Below are 23,035 nucleotides of genomic sequence, written 5' to 3'. Positions count from 1 at the left end.
AGCCAGTCTTTAACACACACATTACAGAAGTGTATTTTAAAAATAAGTTGGTTTCTGAATCCAAGACTAAATTCTGTAATATGAATTTTAAGAGTAAAGTAAAGCAATAGAAACCTACACTGCACTCCTTCAACAATAGAGCTATTGGGATATTTCACAGTAAATACCTAAAACGAAGAATCTGTTCATCAACTCATCCTCTACCTTACAAGCCATTAACCAAAATTATTCTCAAGCCTTTCCGACTCTCCATCCCACCCCAAAAACCACAACTTGAAGAATTAGATACTGCACAATACTAAGCTTGCAATGCACTCGGGCAGAACCACACAACAACAAAGCTTACATTACAAATAACATGCACCAAAGAAATCCCCAAAACCACCACCATCTGCAAATGTGCAAAAACGTACATGAGCTTCAGTTTTTCCTTCTCCCAATTTTATGCTAATTGCTAAGTTTCTCTTACGATCTTCAGCAGGAATAGACTTATTAAGTGTCAGCAGGTTTTAATGTTAGGAACCAATGAAAGGTTACAGCTTCAGAAACCTAACACACTTTACTAGTTTAGGGTTGGGCTTTTCTTTTTTTAAAAGCTATTTTTACTTCAAGGCCTGAAAGAACAGTCACTATTCCAAAGCATAGGCAATGATAGACTTTCCTTTTATAGTGTTGCATTGAAGTAAGTGCATATTTTTCAAGAAGTAGTTCCAACCTGTTCTGTAATTTCTGCCTGGTGAGTCAGCTCTCAGACACACACCCAAGGCAGCTTTGGAAGAAAAACTGTATCTTTAGATCTAAAAGACTGAAAACAGCTAAACATTAAATTTTGAAAGGAAGGGCACATTTTCTGACAGGTTTGGAAACAGACATTAGAGATCAGACTTAGAAGGGTACCTTCTATCTGATGCCATTAACTCCAGTGCCATTACACTGCCCATGCTGCTCCTGCAGATTTCTCTGACAAGGCACTCACCATCCTCATCCACGGTGAGGTCCACGACTTCGGCGGCGTTCTGCCGCAGGGGCTGGATGACGGTGGAGACCCTGCTGCGGGAGCGCTGCTCCGGCGGCCGCGCCGCATGCGAGCTGGAGCCCGCGGCCCAGTGCGAGCGCGCGTGGCCCAGCGCCGAGCGGGACCTGCACAGGGGAACACCTTAGTGCTGGCCTCAAGCTGACCAGGATTGCTTTCTTCTCCTCCTCTCTGAGGAGCTACCTGGAGATTTTTATTATTATAAAAGCGTTTTATCACATTGACATACTCCATGACTCTGCTTTCACAAACACACTCACAAATCCTATTGCAGCCTTTACCAGAGAACGTAACAGCAAATGCCCAGCATGGAGAGTTTAAAGGTCTCTAAGCCACGTCCCCTGTACATGCAGCCATCTTAAAAAAAAAAATTCACTGTGAAACCCTACAGCCATGGCCAGGCAGCAATTACAGCTGAAGTTGTTTTGGGTTTGTAAACAGTAATTGAAGAGTCTCCAAATCTAATACTACTCCTGTGCAGTCTGAAACAGCTAAAAATGGTCTATAAATGATCTATAGGTCTATAAATGATGACAGACCTATGAAGACACTAAAAATTCGTAAACAATAAATACTTTTGCACATTAACCCATGACAGAGTACTTTCAGAGGATCATTTTTATACTTCAAATTTACAAAATGTCATGACTGTGCAAAATCTCTGGACCTTTCCCTCTAATATGATTTTGCTCCCTCTCTTCGGAGAACAAACACAGCTTTTTGTGATACTTAAACTAAAATGCAATGTGGCTTGAGGAGATCCTAACCCTGTAACCATATCTAAGGAAAGGGATGGGTTTATCTCTGTTTTATATCACACAGCACCCATTCTGTTCAGTTTAGCCATGCAAACCCCAACACTCAAGACAATGATCTCTGGAGTGTGTATCATCTTTGAAGCATACAGTCTTTAATTAAGGGAACAGTATTTTTACAGTCTTGTATTTACCACTGCACTCCCAAAAAACTTTGATTCTCCAGTATTTATGTCAATCAAGTGGCTCTTATTTTCCAATTTGGAAAAACAATGTACTCAGACTTCAGAAATTCAGACGGGGAAAATATGAAGAAAAGGGAATGACTTCACTAAAAACAAACAAAACCCACTGCACAAATCACCATGGAGCTACTGCTGTTTTGGCTGGAGCACTGCAGAAGGTGAGGGAAGAAAGAATTAATTTTTTCAAGTCTTAAGACTATTACAGAAAACACATCTTATTGATGCTAGGAATATATGAAGCTGTTTATTTTTCACAAGCATCTAGCTTTAGGTAGGTTTGAATTTGAAGTTTTCTTCAAGAAACTCTGCTTTAATAGATTCTGTAAAAATCTGAAAATATGGAACAAAACTTCCAGAGGTTCTTGGAAGAACAGGAAAGTATATACAGCAGCAGCAGTTTCAAAAAAGTAGGCTGCATTCCTGAGAAATGCTCAGCTAATCCCTAGATAGTCAACTCAGCCTACACAGGCTCTCTCTAGGATCTCACTATGCAGCTTTGCTTCCCCCAAATCCTGCACATCAATCACACTAATACAGCCACCTCAACTACTCCAGATTAGTTCAATTCTCAAGCTTTGGCAAAGCTGTGCTTTGGGTTTTTGCCCTTACTTTGTTTGGGGGTTTAGAATTGGGGTTTTTTGCTATTGATTGGGTTTTGTTTGGTTTGTTTTTTTAATCAAAAGTGCATAGTGTGCATTCTGGTTAGAATTCCAGTGACATTAACTTATGGGCTTTTAACGGCACAAAGCATTGAGACACAAACCCAGAGACAAGCAAAACTTTAATACAAAGAGATGCAAATCTCACCTGTAGTTTTCACCAACTGTGACAATCTCCACTTCACTGTCTGTTGAGGTAACATTTATTTCTTCGTTAGCAGTGACTTGGGGAGTGGAGGATGCTTCAATCACCACAACATCTTCATCAATACTTCCTGATGAGGAAAAAGGAAGAAGAAAGTTTCCATACTTTATTTATACTTCATTCACCAACTGTCATTACAAGAGATTATTTTTCACAGATTTAAAAGATATGTAGGCAGAGAATTCCATGGTGTATGTCAAAACCTTAGGTGCAACTGTCAAATACATGACCTAATTATTAAAGGGAGCAATTCTGCTGTAAATATTGAAGCAAAAAGAAGGAAGGAGACAGAAGACTGAGTGTGGGGTAGGTATGCAAGCTTGCATTACAAGCATTGAAAGCAATTGCAGTGAATTTTATTATCTGTAACACCAACAAAATTCAGTCATTTAATATAAAAACAGATCAAACTTACAAGCTAGCAAAGCAGTAGTGGTTTGTTTGCACTAATAGCTTTTAAAAAATTAGCTTTTTTTAAAAAATGTTTTTCTAGGTATCAGTTATCGACCAACAAGTTTATACTTACAAAATTAATCCCTTGGTGTTTATAAACACCTTTCTATCTAGACTTTTTGTGGCATTCACAATCTGTACTAGACAGAGGAAGATAAAAGTAAACTAAGAATGATAACAACAGCAACCAAAACCCCACAAAACAGACCAGTTTTCTTAGGAAAACACTTCCACTTCAGGAATAATGGTTACAGTTTCAGCCTAACAAGCAGCCACATGAAATACTCCTCTAGAGCTGCAACACTGGCAGTGACAAGTCTGAGCCATCTACAAGACTTAAATTGAGCTATGGATTATTCACTGAGCACAAAAGAACTAAAAAAACCCAAGCTGTATAGCTTAGAAATCACTAACTATCATTTTGGTTTCTGCAAATTGCCTCAGGGAAGTGTTTGAAGAATTTGGTCTCGTTCAAGTCAATGCTTCCATCCTGTATGCACTGACTGTTCTCAGCTGCTTTATCCAATGAGAAAGATTATTCATTTTTATTTTATCCGTTTTTCTGCTTTGAAAAAAACCCAAACTGCATTACCTATTTTCCAAAGGCCTTTGTTTCTGACCACACTTATCTCAGAAAGATTGCTGGCTGAAGATGTAAAGAGTGATGCTTCCCAATACTGATATTAATAAAACTCTAACAATTGGAAGTAGCGTGGAACAAAATTAGTTCTCAGACCTTGCATGAAAAGTTTGGAGAAAACTGAAAACACTGCAAAGCCTAAAAAACAAAACAACATTCCAAAACTGAAAATACCAAAAGGCCAGTTACTCAGAGTGAAAGGCAGCAGCTAAAGAGGCACATCCAGAGCAATGTAAACATTGTGCCTATCGGGGCAAACAAGCAACAGCTTCCTTACACAGACCTATCTCAGTCAGTCACTACACTTATCTGCTGTCAGACAAAACCACCAAACAGCTGGGAAAAGGTCCCTGAGAAACACCCCCAGCTCCTCCTTCCATCTTCCAAAGCTGCACTTCTCTGAAATACAGCAAGTTTGAGAGCACTCCTCAGAGTCCACACGTCCTCAGGTTCAGTATTTATTGAAACTTATGACAGATGCAGAAGTAGATTTAGGCTTAAATATGATTTTGTTACTTCAGAAAACAAACGAGTTCTCCTTGAGGACAGAATCATCTAGAATGTGGATCTATACTGAATTTCACCCAGTGTGCACCTCTACTGAAATTCTGACACAAGCTTAGCTCATGAAAACCAAAGGGAATTCTTAACTGAATATCTACACAATTCAGACACCTTTCTCAATGTTCAAAAGCTCATTTTATTCAACGGGGGTTTTTTTAAGCACTCCCTTAGCTGAGAGGTGATTGTACCAACTACACAAATCAGACTGTAAAAAAACATCCAGACTGGTACTGAATGAACAGGTTTTGTGACTTCCAAAATAACAAATAAAATCTTTAGGAAAACAGTCAAAGTTGCTTCAAGTAGGATACAGCATAGACATAGCTCAGAGACATGCAATTTCCTACTGTTTGTGCTTCTAAAACCACCTTCCTAAGTCAAAAGCACAAACTGGTGTTTTCATCCCATGAAGTACTTTCCTATGCAAGGAACCAATACCTTCTTCAAGATTAAGCAGAAAAACTTCCCTAAACTATATAAAAATTGAACTGTCTTATACAGTCCACCATGATACAGTATAATTCACTTTTTTTTTAGCACCTACCAGTCATCTGTCTGTAAAGAACTTCAAGCAGAATTTAAAGCATGAATAGCTTACACATCAATGCATCCCCTGAGTGAGTGAAGCTGTAAGAAGGCAGCTAAATCTGGATAATTACAGAGTTAACTACACCATTCCTGCAGCTCCTGAGGGTTATCTTGCTTCAAGGAGAAGAGTCACTGGACTGCTGACAGCAAAACAGCTACACAGATGGAAGAGATGTATTTTGTACTACTTTCTGAATAATACCTATGGCTACAAAACAAACAGAAAATCATCCTCCTGCAGGCACACATTATTTCTTTGTCATCTTCTGAATCACAGAACACATCAAGAAAATTAGACTCTAGTTATTTGTGAGTAAATTAACCTTCGGGCCACCACTGAAAGACTCAGTCTGCATTTCAAGTGAGCTTCTTACAAACAAAACTTCTCTTGAAAATCAAAGCAAGGATTTTAATAGTTTCCACAGAGTTTGGGGTGTTTTTTCCCCTTCTCACATCTACAAATAATATTTCATAGTGCACACAAGATACCAAATTTCAGTTTGCATGTTTTTCATTTCCCATTCAGACCTTTCAATAGCCATTAGTAATTAAGTCCTGCATGTGACTATTAATCAGAAATAATCGGTAACTTCTTCACAAAAGTTTTTTCCCCGCTTTTAAAAGCCTTTTCTATGATGGAAACCCAATGCTCAGCTGGCCTAGGGGAAGGGATAAACTGCACATGCTTGAATCCAAATCTGAACATGTGTAAAACTGTAAACCTCCCTAACAAATAAAAACACACTCTCATCCAGGCCTTACCTCACAAAACCAGTAAATCTGTCATAATAAAGTGCCTTCGTAAGCAGAATATAACTTTTATAATAAAATAAATATAATATTGGACTCTAAAGTTCAATACTTAGGCCAGTAAATGACATATTTTTTCCCTAGAAAGTTGTAAGATTACTTCACAACAGAAATTACTTCACAAACAGAAAAGCAGCAAGTTGGTCTATCAGCAAGTGACAGACCAACTTGCTGCTTTAGAATCAAATACTTTAATAATCCAGAAGCTGTAAGCAAGAGACTAAGCTTTGCACAGTATAATATGTATAATATATATAATTATACTACTATTTAAAAGACTATGGCATAACTCCAAGATTAATTAATCATCATCCCAAGTACCCCACCAAGGACATAAATAACACTGGTGTAATACTCAAATTTATGTTTAGCTGACTGTTGTCATTCTCAGAGGGTATTTTCACATCTGTTTTGCAATTAACATGGAGTTTAACCAGCCAGAATATTACATGTAAGATAACAAAAGTATTTTTCAATACACAATTTCAAATGAGACAATCTGATCAACGCTTAAGTGAAAGCAGAAGAGATTTAAAATCAGCAGTCAAGTTCCAGTGAGAGAGATGCCTTATTCTGAGTTCCAAGCTTGCACTGGATCAGACCAAGAGCCCACTCAGGCACATGTTCTCTCTGCCAGCTGCAGCAGGCAAAAACACTGTGCAGCCAGAGCAGAAAATTCAAACTACAAATTTTAACTAAAAGCTCTCATACCACCCAGCATCCACAACAATATGTCAGAGCTTTCTTGCCCAGTCCTTGCTCAGCTGTCAATAAGTGTTGTATGTGGGACCTAAGCCACTTATGCTTGTGAATTAAAGATTATGACTTGGACAGTAATTCAGCTTGAAATTAATAAAATAATATCCTGCTAGTATTAGTGAGTACTGTCTCCTTTACCTCTCCAATGCCTTGAACTAGGTATGGCTGGCAGCCCTGCTCTGAGCCTGTCAAGGCAGGACAAAGCCCCTGTATGAGCAGCCACCCTCTGGGACTGAGCAGGTCATGGATTTGTGGCTTTGCTCTCGTTCTCAGGCTCTGAAGGTCCTGTGAACCAAGCAGACAGACCAAACACATTTGTCCTTTCCCTCCCTAGATGTCTGAAGATTCCTGGGTGCCAGGACAGTCACTCCCTTCCCCTGGTGGCCTTGAAGGTCCTGCAGGAGGCCAAGCAGGTGCTGTTGATGAGCGTGGCACAGAGCAGGGGAGCTGAGAGCACCCAGAGCCACAAAATCCAGCAGCTACAAGCCCCAAGTGGGAACCTGGACCAGAAATGCAACCCCTCCTGTCACTGGGGCAAGGGACACCGCTGTCATCATCTGCTTCCTCTGAGGACTGAGTGAGTGACTCATGCTCTTTTATATGGTTTTTGAATCTAGATTATGATTGTTAGGTTGATAAAGCAAACCCCATGTTAAGATTTGACCTGATCTGCAGAGGGTCCAGGTGATTAGAAATTTTAACTTGGTGGTAGTACAAGTTTTGTATTATGCTACTTGCAGATTGTATTACATTGATTCTACTTATAGAAATCCAGTGCCATTCTACTCATAAAATCCTGCTAAGAAAATAAGGACTTAATTGTAACTAAGATTTAGTGCTGTCAACATTCTGGCAAGAACCTGCCTGTTCCCTTAGGGTTGTGTGATGACAGCTTTTTTGTACCTGAGAATATACCTTACTTGGAATATACCTTCCAATAGCTGTGCACGATGGGAAAAATTTTCCAAAGCACACAAATTGCTTAGGAGTCTGCACCCTGGTGGAAAAGACAGTCAACCACAGTTTAGGGGATTTTGTCCAACTATGAGCCATGCTAATTGAAACCTGTACTAACTGTTCTTAACCTTGCACCAAAACCAGTCCTATGGGCAATGCCACAACAAGCCAAACCTACAAACAGCATCTTTTCAGCACAGAAAGCTGCAGCAGGGCTGAAGTGAATGCTACACTGCCTTCTATTACTGTAGCTATTTAAAGCCCCAATCCACAGCAGATGGATACAGCAGCACTGATTAATGTCCACTGCTCACAAAGCCAGGTGCTCCTCTCCTCACCACTTCTCAGTTCTTCTCCAGTAAGCAGCATGGTAAACAGGATACTTATACCCTTCCTTATCCACTAATGCTATTGAGATGAAAGGTTGGAATTATCAGCTGCATCAGTTGGTGTGAGAAAAGGACTGCATGCAGTAGTTTGTAGGAGGGATTAAGTAACTGAATAATAATCAACTTTAACAACAGGCAGCTCACTTCCACTTAATACCTGTTTATCTTAAACCTGTTAAAATAATCTGAGCATGAAGCAGTATTTGCTTAACGTTTTCACCAGCCTCTGGCTTGTAAAATATTGAATGTCTATATTCAATGTTTTTTGGGAGACAGACAACAAATGTTAGAGAATTAAGATGACAGTAGTGAATAAACACTGTCTTATCATTCAAAGCAGCTTTGAACAAAATTTGGAGCAGCTTCTCATCAGCATTACATTCCAAGAGGAGAAAAACCTGTCTAGCATTAGTTGTTCAAAAATATAAAATAATACATCAGACCCTGAAGGAATGGTAAGTTATTAGGTGAACAATTTGAACAACCTATGACAATGCAAAACTCTACACAGCTTGTTTTTTTTAACAACACTTTGCCCTTTTCCAGAGTTCTGCTTTATTGCCAAATCAAAGTACATAAGGTTAAAAAATTGTTCCAATTTAAGCTTTTGCTAGATTTCCCTCCACAGACTGCCTCCAAAGGGCAGCTCCAATCCTTTAGATCCAAGATGAAAATCAAATTCTTGCAGAAGCAGAACATTTGCATTACAACACAGGAGTTCCAACAACAGCAAAAGTTGAATTTTGCCACCTTTCATAGGCAGGATTTCATAGGAGGATCATTTCTGATGGTGTGCACACAGGGTTAGAGAAAAGCTTCTGCACTACCTCAACAAAACACAGAATCAAAATTCATGTCTCCCAGCAAAAATGCTGCCTTCTGTCATTTTAATTGCAATTGAAACCAAGTGATCAACACTGCAATTAGAATATACACCCTGTAAGCACCTGCACCTTCAGCTGCAAGGATCATTAAACTGCACCCAGCTGCTTTCACGTTGGCCTTGTGCCCCCAGCTCCTGTCTCCCTGAAGGAGCTTCAGCTGCCCGTCCCAGATGCAATGAGAACAATGCCTTCTATGGCACACAGCTGGTACAACAATATCATCCATCCCAGGTGTCAGGATGTACTGTGCACACTCCCACACTCCAAGGTTCACAAGGTTTCACCAGAAGAATAGCTTAAGCCCTAATAGAACAGGAGGAAAAACTCAATATAATGCTATTTGTTTTCTTGGTAAGGGTTTTGTTAAACAAACAACCCCCCCATCCCATCTCCATTAACATGATTTTTCCAAAATTAGCCAAGTTAATTTTATTAATTATAAGAACTTACTAAATACTTTGGTTAAAAAGGTCTGTTACTTTAATTTCTTGCAACAATCAGAAAAATTGTTTTCAGAACAGTCAAAACTAATTTAACTCACTAGTTCTTTAAATGCATTATATCACATCAATATTCAAAACAAAGAAATATTTTCTGCAATATCCTTAATACAAATTGCTATTCAGTAGGCTGCAAGACTAATCACATCACTTTGAAGCCTGCTTTTTTTAAAAAATCAGTTATTGCCACATCTTTTTAAACTGTATTTTCTTTTCCAATTATTATTCTCCTCCTTTCCTAAGTCTGTCCTCTAGCACCTTTACATATATGCCCCAGGCCTCATATTCTTAGCAGAAGTTATTTGTCCTTCAGCACACTGTAAATTCAGCAGATATACAGAGCAAAGAAATGTTCCCTAACACTAACAAGCTCATGTACATTACAATCAATACAAGCCTTTCCTCATATTAAACCCCCTCATGCTTGCTCACTACACAGAGAAGTTGCATAGCTGTTTTCCAGCTGCCCCCATTTCTGTCCTAATTAACTCAATAACCAGAAATGCCTTATATAACAGCACAAAGCTACCAAAAATGTTAATCACATTTTTATCTTGCTAAAAATAGGACACTTTCACAGAGGATGTCTGCTCAACTTCCCATTATATCTGCAATGTAAACAAAATGCTCAAAAACCTTTCCATCAATATATATTTCCACTGGAAAAACCCCCACAGTATTCACACACACTAAGCCAGAATCACTTTTCAGCTCCCTGCAAGTGCTGGTCCTGGAGTACAGGAATGAACAGGACACAGTCTTTGAAGCAGACCTTCTTTCAGTTACAACTCATGTCAGTATTCTCATCTGAAATGACTGGTGCAGAACTAATTGGTTTTCTTCATTCATGACATGAAACAGACACTTTCATTAATTAAGAGTGATTTTTACATGGTATAAAAATTAATCCATTGGACTTTTCCACATCTGTGTGGAAGGAGAGTTGTTCCTGATCCTACATCATTTTGGTTACATAGAAATCCACCCTCTCTGAAAATGGTAACAAATCACTAACTTGGAAACAAATGTGTTAACACAGTAGTTTGAGAAAATGGCTTTTCATATAAATGTATGCATATCCCCATTATTTATTATTTACAAATCATATTCTTCAATATACTTACACATGCATGTCAAATGCAAATTTTAGGCCTAATTAATTCTATTCCCACAAATAGGCATTAAGATGATTAAGGCTGTGCAATAATTCTTCTGTTTCAGTTATATATGCCCAGCCCTAGCACTGCAGAAGTAAAACTTTAGCATTACAGATTTTACTTGTATTTAAACATCACAGACATTATTTCCTACTGCAATGAGTAACAAGCAATAATCTAGACTTTACTACTCTGGTTCTCTTCAAGCATAAATCCTGCCCTGAATGAATGAATATTCACACTTTTTTTTTTTTAACCTGTTCTTGTATTTTCAGCCACATTTTCTTAGAGGAATGATCAGCACAGCCTGAGATATGGTTTCACTTATTAAAACATATTTGTCACTAGATAAAACACATGGTTGCACAGATTAACACCATGCTGTGTTCTATCTACTTCCCCATGCTCTCTAAAAAGCTGAACTAAAACAGAATGCACAACTACTTTCACTTGGCAAATTTAACACAAAAGGAAGCCCAAAAAAATCTGCCAATTAGCAAAAAACCACAACAAACTAACAAACCAGGAAAAACACAACAAACAAACCAAACTAAACAAAAACATCCCCCAAAAAGTCTTCCTCCAAGCACTCAAGGATTCAGATAATGTGACAAGACATATTATAAAAATAACTGTGTAAACCAACTGCCTTGCATTGAGTTTATCTGGGTAAAACATCTGGTATATATACAATACTTTTCTCTCATTATCTCAGTACTAAAGCTACCTTCAACTGCCTCATATTTCAGCTCTTATAACAATGGACTTTTTTCTTCCTATTTTTCTAAATTTTCAAGAACAGTTAAATATTAGCATATAGTTCTACATTCTGAAAATAGAATTATTACCACAATCAGTTCAAAGCTAAATTTTTAACATAATTCAACAGCTAAAATAAAAATGGATCAACTCAGCAGCATGTGACTAATCAGACTGAGCAACTTCCATTATGTGCCGTAGAAGCCATTAACTTTTACATTCAAGATTTTAGATTTGAATGTTCTAAGATCTGAATGTACTTCTCCCATCAAGAATTTATGTTGCAATGTTCACAGTACTTGCAGTAAGTCTATCTGTAGAATTAACCTCAAAAACTGCTCTAAAGGACTTATACAAAAGCCCATTATACACAATGAAAGGTAACTAATACAAAATACCTCAGGAATTTCGTTTTACCTGAAGGAACAGCTGTGCTATTCTGGTGGTTTTCACCAGGTGACACAAACAAGTCCTCCTCCCCTTCAGTAGATGAACTGGAAGAAGATTCAGTACTGAGATCATTCTCACTGGAGCTGCTGGAACTGGGGAGTAAAGCATACTTTCTTCGAGCCAACACTTCCCGCTTTTTCCTCTGCATTAAAATTCGTTCTTTTTGGTTCTGTGTCCGCTGTGATGAACTCGTTTTCACAGCTCTCTTCCTATATGGAAGTCTTCTTAAAGAACTGTTGTGAAAACAGGGCCTTTTCATCAGTAACCCAGGTACAGAGTCTGCCTCAGTCCGAGGCCACTTTTGTGACCTTGCACTGTGAGTTCTGCTTGGAGTATTCAGCACTGCCTGAGGGTGTCTCACAGGAGCATCTTTTTCCTCATCAGATGTTACTGTGTCAGAGTCTCCAAAATGCAAGCTAGATGAAGGCGATGAGATACAGTCACTAAAAGAAGAATCATTGTCTTCACTCTGTGTTTCTAGATGCTGTCTCAACCCTAAGATTCCTTTGTTTTCTTTATCAGGACAGTTCTGAGTGTATGAAGGACCAGCCTGCTGGCTCTTGCGTTTTTTTCGCACCACAATACCTTTCTCTTGGTCTGTATGGTTGCCATTCATGTCCTTTTGCTTTTGAGAATCACCACACAAGTGAGAGAACTCATTCCCTACTTTACTGGCAATCATCTCAACTTCTGCAGTGAAGCTTTTGGCCTCCCCAATAGGCTCAGGGTTCAAGAGGATCCCCTTCAGACTCTCCTGTCTCTTTGGTGCATCAGAAGGAACTTCACTCTTCATATCCGCTTTTAGAGTATAAACTATATTACATTCAGGAGTCCATTTAGACATGGAAAGATTTAAGAAAGGCCTAGAAAACAAAACAGATAAGCATCAAGAAAAGAAGCATTAGATTTTTTCAAAAGCAAAGCTAAAATAAGAGAAAACCCATTTACTGCTAGGACTAATCCCCCAGTGGGAGTGGCAAAACAACAGTAACCAAAATGCAACTTTTCAAAATAACAAAAATACACTTTGACAATGTAGTTTTTCATGAAGACAGAGCTCTTTAATTTAATTTCTTATGGTCAGTGAATATATTATCACTCTCACAGAGCAAATACTGGTCTATGTCACCTGCAAAACCAATGATGTTTGCTTTACTGATACTTAATCATGGCAATTACAGGCTACTGCTTATAGAAGTTACCTGAATTTTGGCTAAATAGCTCCCATAGCCATCAACTAAAATGCCTACTTATTAAATAAGGCCTGTATCTTTCCCTGCAGCAGAACATATGGACAGTAAACAGCTCAATACAATACATGGGGTTGTATGGTGTCAGTTGAGCCATAAAAGTCAGTTACTTGAATTCATCATTCTTTTCTGAATGAAAAGGAATGAAACATGAGAGACTTTGAACTGTTATTATTTTCTGTTATTATTTTGGGGCAAAGTCATAAAAATCCATTTATTACCTTGAGTCTCTTTTAAAAACCACCACACATTAGCAGTACAGTGTACAAAGCTATTTTCAGTCCATGTACCTTTGACTCTTACCCTATGACAGAAACTGAGTGTATCATAGTATGTGTTCCCTTAGCAGTCACTATTGGGCAGCTTCCCCTCCCTGCAAAAATAGAAAGCTGCCAATGTATAACATGAGCCTCAAAGAAGTACTTTTGTACTGGAAGAGACAGACAACAGTAACCTCAGTAATGGATCCATGTTCAATCTGCTGCATCTGCCATCTCTGCCTTTGGTTTCAATTCCCAAAAGGGAATAATGAAACAATTTGGTTCCCACTGTGATAACTACTGGAACTCTTTTCTGTAACTAATATCAGGGGTTTTATGCCTCAGCTGAATAAGGCTATAGTAGATACTTGACATCTTACAGCAAGTTGTGCTGAACTACCAAAAGGCTGCTGAAGAAAATGTGCAACAATGCCCAAAGTGGAATAAGGCTGCCTAAGCAGCACAGCTGGGAATATGCCCGAAGGCACAAAAAACACCTGAGCTATGCTAGAAACAGCAGCAACACCCAGAGGCACTCTGAGAGCTTGGTCTGCATGAGCCTCCCAAAGTCCCACAAGGCCAAGTGCAAGTCCTGCACCTGGGCTGGGGCAATCCCAAGCACAAATACAGGCTGGGCAGAGAGAGTGAGAGCAGCTCTGGGAAGAACTTCAGAGGGTGTTACTGGATGAGAAGCATTACATGACCTGACACTGTGTTTGCAGTGGCTCAAAAAAGTGTGGCCAGCAGGAGGGGATTGTCCCTCTATTCCACTTGGACTAACATGTGCAGCTCTGCAGCTCCCAGCTTAAGGACATGGAGCTGATGGAGCAAGACCACAGGAGGGCCATAAAGATGCTCCCAGGGGTGGAGCTTCTGTCCTATGAAGACAGACTGAGAGAACTGGGGTTGCTCAGCCTGGAGAAGAAAAGGCTGCAAGGAGACATTACAGCACCTTCCAGTACCTAAAGGGGGTCCAAGAGAGCTTGAGAGGGACTTCTGACAAAGGATATAATGACAAGAAAAGGGAAAATGGCTTCAAACCAAAAGAGGGCCGGTCTAGATTAGATATGAGGAAGAAATTCTTCCCTGTGAGAGTGCTGAGACACTGAACAGGCTGCCCAGAGAAGCTGTGGATGCCTCCTGGAAGAGCTCATGGAAAAGCTGGGCTTTAAGCCATGTGGTCTTGTGGAAGGTGTCCTTGTCCATGGCAGGAAATTTGGCAGTAGATGACTTTTAAGGCTCCTTCCAACCCACACCAGTCTATGATGGTTCTGTGATCTGTGGCAGGTTAAGCAGCCCTGCCTACTCAGGTCCATAATCCTCTGCCTGAATCTCCAAACTCTTCCAAATGCTAATGCATCCTTACATGCAGTGCTAATATTTAACACTCATTTATTTCCTCACAGAACATATCAATACAAGACTGAGACTACAGAACAGATTTAAATAAGAATTTTTTTAGACTGTTTCACAAACTGATGCTTTCAAGAGCAGCTGGGAGCTAGCTGTTCCTAACAGACCCTAAAGAATTCCTTATTTCAGTTTGCAATGGGTATAAACTGATGGATCATCCCTGTGTCCTCTTCCTAGCCATAAGCAACTACTACACTCCATGTGATGTTATCTGGGATAATAACTTTGCAAAAGGCATCAATGCTGCACAACTAACACCTACAGAAGCTGTAAGATGACAGGATCTTTTTGGAGATCAAGAACCTTTTGGATCCTAGAACCCCAGCCAAAAATCCCCATTAGAATGTCCTCACTGGAAAGCCTACAAACATTTATAACAACTACTGTTAAATATGAGGCCTATATCCTCTGATAACAAAGTATTGCTGTTCTCTGTAATACAGCAGATAGGCTTGTCTCACATGCAAGTTAAATGTTATATTCATGCAAGTTGGAATAAACCTCCTCTTGCCAGTATAGACAAAGGGCTCTTACTGCTATAAAAAAAAGTAGTGCTTTGATGAAGTAAGTTTTAGTGGAATGTACTATATAAAGCTACCTCTTTCTTTAGGGCTGAAAAAAAAGAAGTAGCAAAATTGGAAAAAATTAGGAGTACAAAAAGTCTACTAGAAAATAAAGCCTACCAAAGCTGTGGAGTTCTGCTGTCTACCCTTGCCAGCTCCAGCTCTTAGACAGTCCTCACCATACTCATCCATACAATCCTTCTTTGGAAAGATAAGGACCAAGACTTCCATTTAATCCAGTTTCTAGTAAGGACAGGAATGCAGCATTCAGACCTTCCACAAGCACACAGAACAAGCAGTACATAGTCCTTCTACTCATCCTCCCAAGGTCACTTTTTAGCTCTGTTATTTATGCACCACTCTTTTACAGAAATTTAACAGTCTAGTCAGTCTTCACCCCAGTCCAAAAGCAACCCAGACCCTCCCACAATAGCCCTGTATTTCATCACAAATTTTTTTTAGAAAATCCACAAAATATTTCAGTTTGGGGGGATTTTTTTTTTTATTATTTAGAAAGCTTACTGTCTTTGAACACAGTCATAACTTGCCAGCATATACTACATGTCCAGCCTACACATAACTGTTTCCTCCCCTTTTAACATGATAACTTCAGAATCAAAGAGAATTGACCCCTCCATTTTTTATAAGAAATTAAAATCTGAACATTTTCTCATTATGTGAGCACAACCAAGGGCTGACCTACAAAGGATTCTGTTCTATTCACTGGAGTGCTATCCCCCTTTTTATTTGTAAACTAAAGTGGAGGAATCTCCATCAGTATGAAAATTCTGCATGCTCAATGTGATTATCCTTGCATTAGCTCTGTTTACTTTAGTGCAGAAGCCACTGTACAGAAATACAGATATAGCTATTTAAGTTACAACAAAAAAATGAGTGCAATGACATTTACACTTTGAGAAACCTCAAACGACTGTGAGGTGATGAAAACCTGAAATTATCACAGTGAAACTGAGTGCATCTGAAACATTATTTACTGGATTTGTTTTATTCCAACAGGGAGCCTATGTACACTAGCCAGTTATCATAGATTCAAACATTTTGTAAATTTTTACTCTTACAACCATGGCAATTCAACCAAGTAATCAAGAGCTCTCTATTTTTGCAAATCAGTAGAGAGGCTGAAGGACTGCTTACTCACAGGAGAGCTGCTGCCTTCAACTACAAACTTACACAACAGCTTAAACAGGAGGGGTTCTGAAGTGAACAACAGCAATCAACAATGACAAATAATCCATTCCTTCACCATTTAGAAATGCTATTACAAACTTTCAAACAAAAAATTTGACCAAAAAAAGACAAAAGCTGGACTAGATTTCAGTCCATTTAAAGTATCTTCAGTGGTTAGACATAAATGTCCATTTTTCTTCTGCACAGAAGACAAAATTAAAGAGGGACTACAAAAATAATATGCAAATAATTAAGTCATTAGAATGAGATCATTTGCTGTTAAAATATTTAGAAGGTCCTACAATATATATTTCTAATTAAAAGTAGTCCTCAGAAGCTTTTTCAAAAAGCAGCAGATGAAGTAAGTTCAATCAGCATTAGTGTTCCTCCTTCTAATCAAAACATCTGCCTATTGACTTAGTCCCCCATGTTTCCTCTCAGAGTTTTGATTTACTATCCTCTTTTAAGCCATTATGACTCAATGAAGAGCTGCTAAGACAGATACCTGACAACTATAAATAGTTATTCTAAGTTCCCCTCTCAGGTCTATGACTGTTCAGAATTATGAAGTGCACATGACTTTTATCCATTCTTTTCACCATTTAAAACCACTGATATTAATCATTCCAAGACATACAGCTATGCAAGGAAATTCATGCAAAGTGGGAAATCCCTGGAAATAGCTAAGTCAAAGAAAAAGGTTAAAGAGGTCTTTAGAGCAAGTTTTTGATCACATATCAAAGCAAAACACATCTGAGTTATAAGATGGAGCAAAGGATTTTGTCATTAATAATTTCCTTATAAGCAATCAAAATGCATGAAGCATTACAGCACTATAAAACAGTAAAATGCTTCATTACACAACATGTAACTCAGTTTTTTGGTATAAACTTCACTGATGAATATATGTGACCTAATAATCATTACCCTGAAAATGTATTTTCAGCCACATTCCGAATGCAGTCAACTCCCTTCACCACCTGGAAAAAAATCTCCTTGCATTTGTTGTCCCTTTATTCAGTTCTAACTTGTTTTCTTTGCATATGGTCACTGAACTCCCAACTAACTTTCAAAATTAATTCCCTTCCCTGATATGCAGCTTGTATCAGATTTTACTTTTACCATCATTTTTACTCTGACAAGCTAATACTCGCACTGTTAAATTCATGAGAAAACCTTTCTTTGCTCTCATTAAAAAGATGTATTCTTACTCATTCAGCAAGGCTTTTCCATTATATATATCAGGAAACAGGAAAATGAAAAAGGTTATAAAATTCATACAAGGCCTTCAGCAAAGTGAGAAACCTTAAGCACTGCTACTTTCCAATCTCAGGCAGGCAGCCAAGCAAGGCTGATTCCTGCATGGCCCTGACACACTGGAGGCTGACAGAAGGCTCAGGAGCCACTTCAGGAGTTGGACCCCCAACTCAATCCCATGGAGACTGAACCTCAGTGCTATCATGTCCTGCTGCTTCAACAAAAAAAGGAACTCACTGAGCAGATCACAAAAAACACCACTCATTTTCCTGAAAGAAGTAGTTCTGTCTTATTCATTTCATTTCTATCAAACAGGGACAACCAGTATGCCTGTCCAATGCAGAGTAAGTGACAAGAAGCAAGACATCTAATATTCACTTCCACTAGCAGGAAAACAAGTGCAATCAGATTTCAAAATTTTATTGCATTCTTCTTCACTTTTTATCACTTTATTAGAAAAACAATGCTCTTCTAAAGCTTGTTTAACTACTAAATTTTAGCATCCTACTTATTGTTCATCTAATCTTTGACAGAGAATAAAGCAACAGATAAGTTAAAGACCTATGCATTTTATAAAACAGCCACAATCAGAAGGTAATCTGTAATTCCATAGTGTTTGCATTGATACTATGTATCTTTATTCACAGGACAATATGAAATACTATTGCAAACCATTCTCAATTTCCTTTCTGTGCTTTAATGCAGACACGGTGATGACTCCATTTTTAAATGACAAAATTACTGGAGGATTCTCTGAGCAGAATACTTATGTTCTGCCCTACAGAAAGGTACAGTAATTCAGAACAACATACAAGTTCTTGCTTACAGGCTCCCAGAGCCAGCCCACTACACCCAGCCCCGACAGGAGGGTTTGCCTGTGCTTTGCAGAGGTGCTACAGCTACGTGAGCCACAGCAATGCAGGGAGGCGTAGCCACTTCTGGCAGGCAATCCTAGGAACCATCACTGCCTTGGAAAGTCTACTCTTGAAGTGAAACAATGTTATTCCAAGTACAGTACTACCCTTACTAACCTTCACAAAGCCATCTCAAAGTCAGATCCCACTAACTCTACCATCAAGTACTGTAATGAACAGTACCCAACCTCTGGACCAGCAAAGTCACCTTAATTTTATCCCCCCAAAAAAATCTTTTGGGACCTTCAAGGTTTGCTTCCTGATGCCTAAGTCGATTCAGCTCATTGTGCAATTATCCTGTAACAGAAACATCAGGACACCTATAGGTCAGCTCTAGAATGCCTCTGTTGTGCCAGGCTGCCATTCAGCTCAGACTGAACAACACTGCACTCCTAGGGAGAGACTGCTGAAGTGTCTGCCTCACCTCTTCCAACAGAGCCCAGCACACAACAGCCACAAACAGAGGAGCTCCTCAGCACAGGACCCATGGCCTGGCTCCAGCTGGAACAGACAAAACCCACAGAGCATGTGCAGCTGGATGCACCTCCTGTTAGATGGTGAGCTGAGAGCAATGCTGCACAGAGCCCTGTGAGCACAGGGGAGCTGGGCTGCACAGAGCAGGCACAGAGCCCCCTCCGAGCACAGGGGAGCTGGGCTGCACAGAGCCCTCAGAGCACAGGGGAGCTGGGCTGCACAGAGCCCCCTCCGAGCACAGGGGAGCTGGGCTGCACAGAGCCCCCTCTGAGCCCAGGGGAGCTGGGCTGCAGTACACTGAGTCAGTCCATGGCCATAAAGACACCCAAGGAAATCCCAGCCTGAATCAAGCATCACCATGCACACACTCAACTGGACAAGGAAGCTGCCTGCCTTTGCAGGATGGATTTGACAAAAATATATATGACATTGCAGGTGTATTTGACAAAAATGGTGCTCACAAGCACATTTTTCAGTCTAGACAGTTCTTTGCTATGTCCTAGGCTTAAATCAGTTAGCTACATTAACACTATGTAAATCATGGGTTTAAGATAGAAGCATTATGATTTGGCAATCAGGAATGTTTCGGCTTCAGTGAACTCCAAGACAAACATAACAGCATTGAACTTCAGAATAAAAAGTTGTAGCTTTATAAAGTGATGACAAAATGAAATTTTTTATTGGAACTTAAGATCTTAACTAAAAGTTCTGCCTCCCAAGACAGCTAGGAAAGTTCTGAGATACACAACCATCAATAATTATTTTAAAAATTGTTTCTTAGTCCCCCTGGCATTTTTGACCTTTGAGGTATGTGTAATTCTTCTTGATGTAGTGTCATTTTGCAAACACTTCTCAATAAAGCTTTGAGGAGCAAAGTTAAACATGATCTTTGCCATAGCTGCTAGTAAGAGCCTTTCAAGTGAGACTTGTAAAATTAACCATTAGGACAGTTTTATGCTGCTCTTCAGGAAACCTATGAGAAGTAGGGGATTTTACAGATACTAAACTGAGCAGATCTTCCACTTTCAGGGGAAAGGACACTGCAGCAGACTTCTCCACTCTGCACCCAGCAGAGACAAAAGTAAACATTTTACCTAACAGCAGTCAAATATTAGTACTAAACTGTATTGGGAAAAAAAAATTACAGAGGCAAATAGCCCTTACTCGCCTCTTGCTAGCAAAGCCATGAACCAGCCTTCTCAGATTTCACTTGGTGAACACTTAGTGAGGAAGACATCAGTTTAATTTAGGGAAATTCCTTTTCCAAATAGCATAAACTACATAAAACAACAAAATAACCTTGTTTTATCAACAGATCTGTAGTGGTTTGGCTGTTTGCATGTCAGTAAGGGTGAAAGAGATTTATAAACATACATATTGAATAACATTGTATGGGATACACGTACAATGTAAGGATAGGATAATTACTCAAAGTTGTAGTCTCCTAAGCTTTGCCAGTGTAGCTGCTTCCAAAGTTTACAGTGCTCTTGTAAGAAACACAAGATGTATCCTCAGCTGAAGTCTTTAACTAGTGAACCTTCTTCAAGGTTAGGTACAGATTGGTGGGATTTTTTGGTGGGCCCAGGTTAGGCCTAGCAGAGAACCCTAATGGGGCAGAAGGAAAGGAAGAAAATGTTTCTTTCACCAACCCAAACTTTTGCTGACACCTCACTTAAAGGAGACTGCACATCAGGAGAGCCATGAGGAACCCTTTATACAATGTCTGCCTATGGCAAATCCATCTCTCTGTACTATCCCCATTGTTTATCTGTGAATGAAATCATCCTGTTCCCCATCCCATCATCTCCCCCCCCTCAATTTTTCCCTATTTAATCAACTGGTTGACATGCAAGCCTCTATAATCCATCAGCTATGCAGGAGGGAACTACCACTTCTATCTTCTCAAAAGAATGTCCTCACCATTAGAGGAAACAGAAACAACTGAAATGAAAGATTGTACATCTTGGAAAAAGAAGGCAGCAACTGCTGTCAGCTAAATGTTACTGCAACACAGCCACCTCCAGTGAAAATCAACTGCTGTAACTGATCTGGTTATGTAGGTCAACAAAGTTACTAATTCAAATATAAACTGGAATCACAGTCCTGTTAAGATACACTCTTAATACACTTTTACAAAGCCATTGCTTCATAAAAAACATATTTCTGAAAGGTCAGAATGTTCTCATCCATATTTTGAAAGGACATGCAAAATATGCATGAGTGCCCTGAGCTGTTGTTCCCTTCAAGTTCCCAATACCAGACACAACCTCATCTGTAGCTGCCAGGACTTCAGCCATCAATAAAAACCACCAGGTTTTTAAATATGTGAGACTTCAAGAGTTTTAAAACAGGAAGCTTGGTGCCTTCTACACTATTACTTAATTAAAGTGAACCATAAAATGTTCCTATAGCCTTTCCCACCTTATGAATTCCGTAAGTGATTCTATACTGTGCATGAGTGCACAGACAGGTGACCAGATGTTCACTCTAGCAAATAAACCAAGATCACTTCTTTCCCTGTCAACCCTTGCACATCAGCAAGGATCATCCTGTCTAACATGGTTTGCTTCTGTTCCCTCCCTGCCCCAAGACCGTCCCTTTATCTACAAAAAGTAAGTGCAAAAACACTTAAATTGCTTAAATTGTTCTGACAGCAAGAACTATGGATATGTAAACAACAAGATGTGATTTCTGGTTTTAAGACGGGCAAAGCATTGTAACTATTTAAATATTAGTTTTCCTGGAAAAGCTTTCTACTAAGTATCCAGCATTAATATACCTTTGGAATTTTCTACAAGTTACAACAAAGACAAGGAAAGACCTTATACTGAAAACCCAGCTTTCCTTTAATAGTTAATAATATAGACACCATGACAAACACAGGTCTACACAATGAGCAGTCAATTCTTACCCTTTTGTTCAAACCTTTTGTTTCTGAAATAACTGCATTAGAATCAAATTATTCTAATGATAGTAAAGTCTTACCTCCTGCATTATGTCCTCTTCTGGAGAAGTACTAGGCTATCAGGAATTAAGGGTCTCATTTATTCAGCTAAAGCAACCAGGCCTTGCTTATGACTTAATAAAATCATTTCAAGCCATAGAAGAGCTTATTCAAACAACACGAAAATTCCATGAATGCATGCTCAGCCCTAATCTCAGAAACACAGACACTTAATAAAGTACATACCCTTAGCACCTGCCCATTGCAACAGTGACATGCCTACGTACCTCTGAGGATCCTGGCCTACATTTCTGAATGAACGTTCCTTCCTTGTTCATCAGGCAAAAAACACCTGAAAACAGTGATTTTTTTTAAACATGGGTTAAGAGAACACTAACTTCGCAAACAAAACAAATGACGTCATAACAAACGCTATTACGCACAGAAATAGAAACTCATTTCCCTAAGGGGAAAATTTGTGACAAATTTGTGACAAAACCCCAGAGAGTGCTGCGGCTGCCCGCAGTGAAGACACGGCTTTGTGCGTCAACGAGGCGCTGAATAAAAAAGGAAAAATACATTCTGCGTGAAGTTCCCACCCGCTGCACAGCCCCACGGCTCAGCGCTGCCGTCAGGGCGCGGGGCGGGGGAGCCCCGGCCGGCCCCGGCCCCATCCGCGGGGTCCCCACCGCCCCCCGTACCTGAGACAGCGAGGCCGCGGGGGAAGGGGCGGGTGCCGCCGGCGCCCTGCGCAGGGCCGAGGGGTAGAAGCGGCCCCGGTGAGCGCCGCAGTGACCCCGCGGCGCTTCCTGGTGCGGCTCGAGAGGCCGCAGCGTCCTGGCTGTGCCGGTGCGGCCGCTGCCCCCGGTCCGGTCCCGGTGCGGCCGCTGCGCCGGGCGGGCCCCGCTCTGTTGTGGCGCAGCCCCCGCCGCTCCCTGCCCAGCGCAGCGCGACACTCGGCGCTG

General features: G+C 39.9%; 1 protein-coding gene across 9 annotated transcripts in view; it reads right to left on the bottom strand.

Annotated features, from left to right (window-relative positions):
* RNF111 (ring finger protein 111) overlaps window positions 1-23,035 on the bottom strand; it is a 44,764-nt gene extending 21,729 nt beyond the window's left edge. For 7 of the 9 annotated variants that reach the window (XM_054642520.2, XM_054642524.2, XM_054642526.2 and 4 more), the window contains exons 1-5: window positions 22,772-22,909; window positions 22,358-22,422; window positions 11,775-12,670; window positions 2,841-2,967; window positions 977-1,140 (exon numbers count right to left, since the gene is read on the bottom strand). In XM_054642520.2, the coding sequence (XP_054498495.1) occupies window positions 977-1,140; window positions 2,841-2,967; window positions 11,775-12,651 (1,168 nt within the window). In that variant the 5' untranslated portion in view covers window positions 12,652-12,670; window positions 22,358-22,422; window positions 22,772-22,909. Of the gene's footprint in view, window positions 1-976; window positions 1,141-2,840; window positions 2,968-11,774; window positions 12,671-22,357; window positions 22,423-22,771 lie in introns of all 9 variants that reach the window. The other 2 variants (XM_054642528.2, XM_077185278.1) reach the window with 1 other exon arrangement.

The sequence above is a fragment of the Agelaius phoeniceus genome, chromosome 13, assembly GCF_051311805.1.
Source record: "Agelaius phoeniceus isolate bAgePho1 chromosome 13, bAgePho1.hap1, whole genome shotgun sequence".
In the NCBI taxonomy this organism is placed as follows: Eukaryota; Metazoa; Chordata; class Aves; order Passeriformes; family Icteridae; genus Agelaius; species Agelaius phoeniceus.
This window is presented reverse-complemented; position numbering and strand designations above follow the sequence as displayed.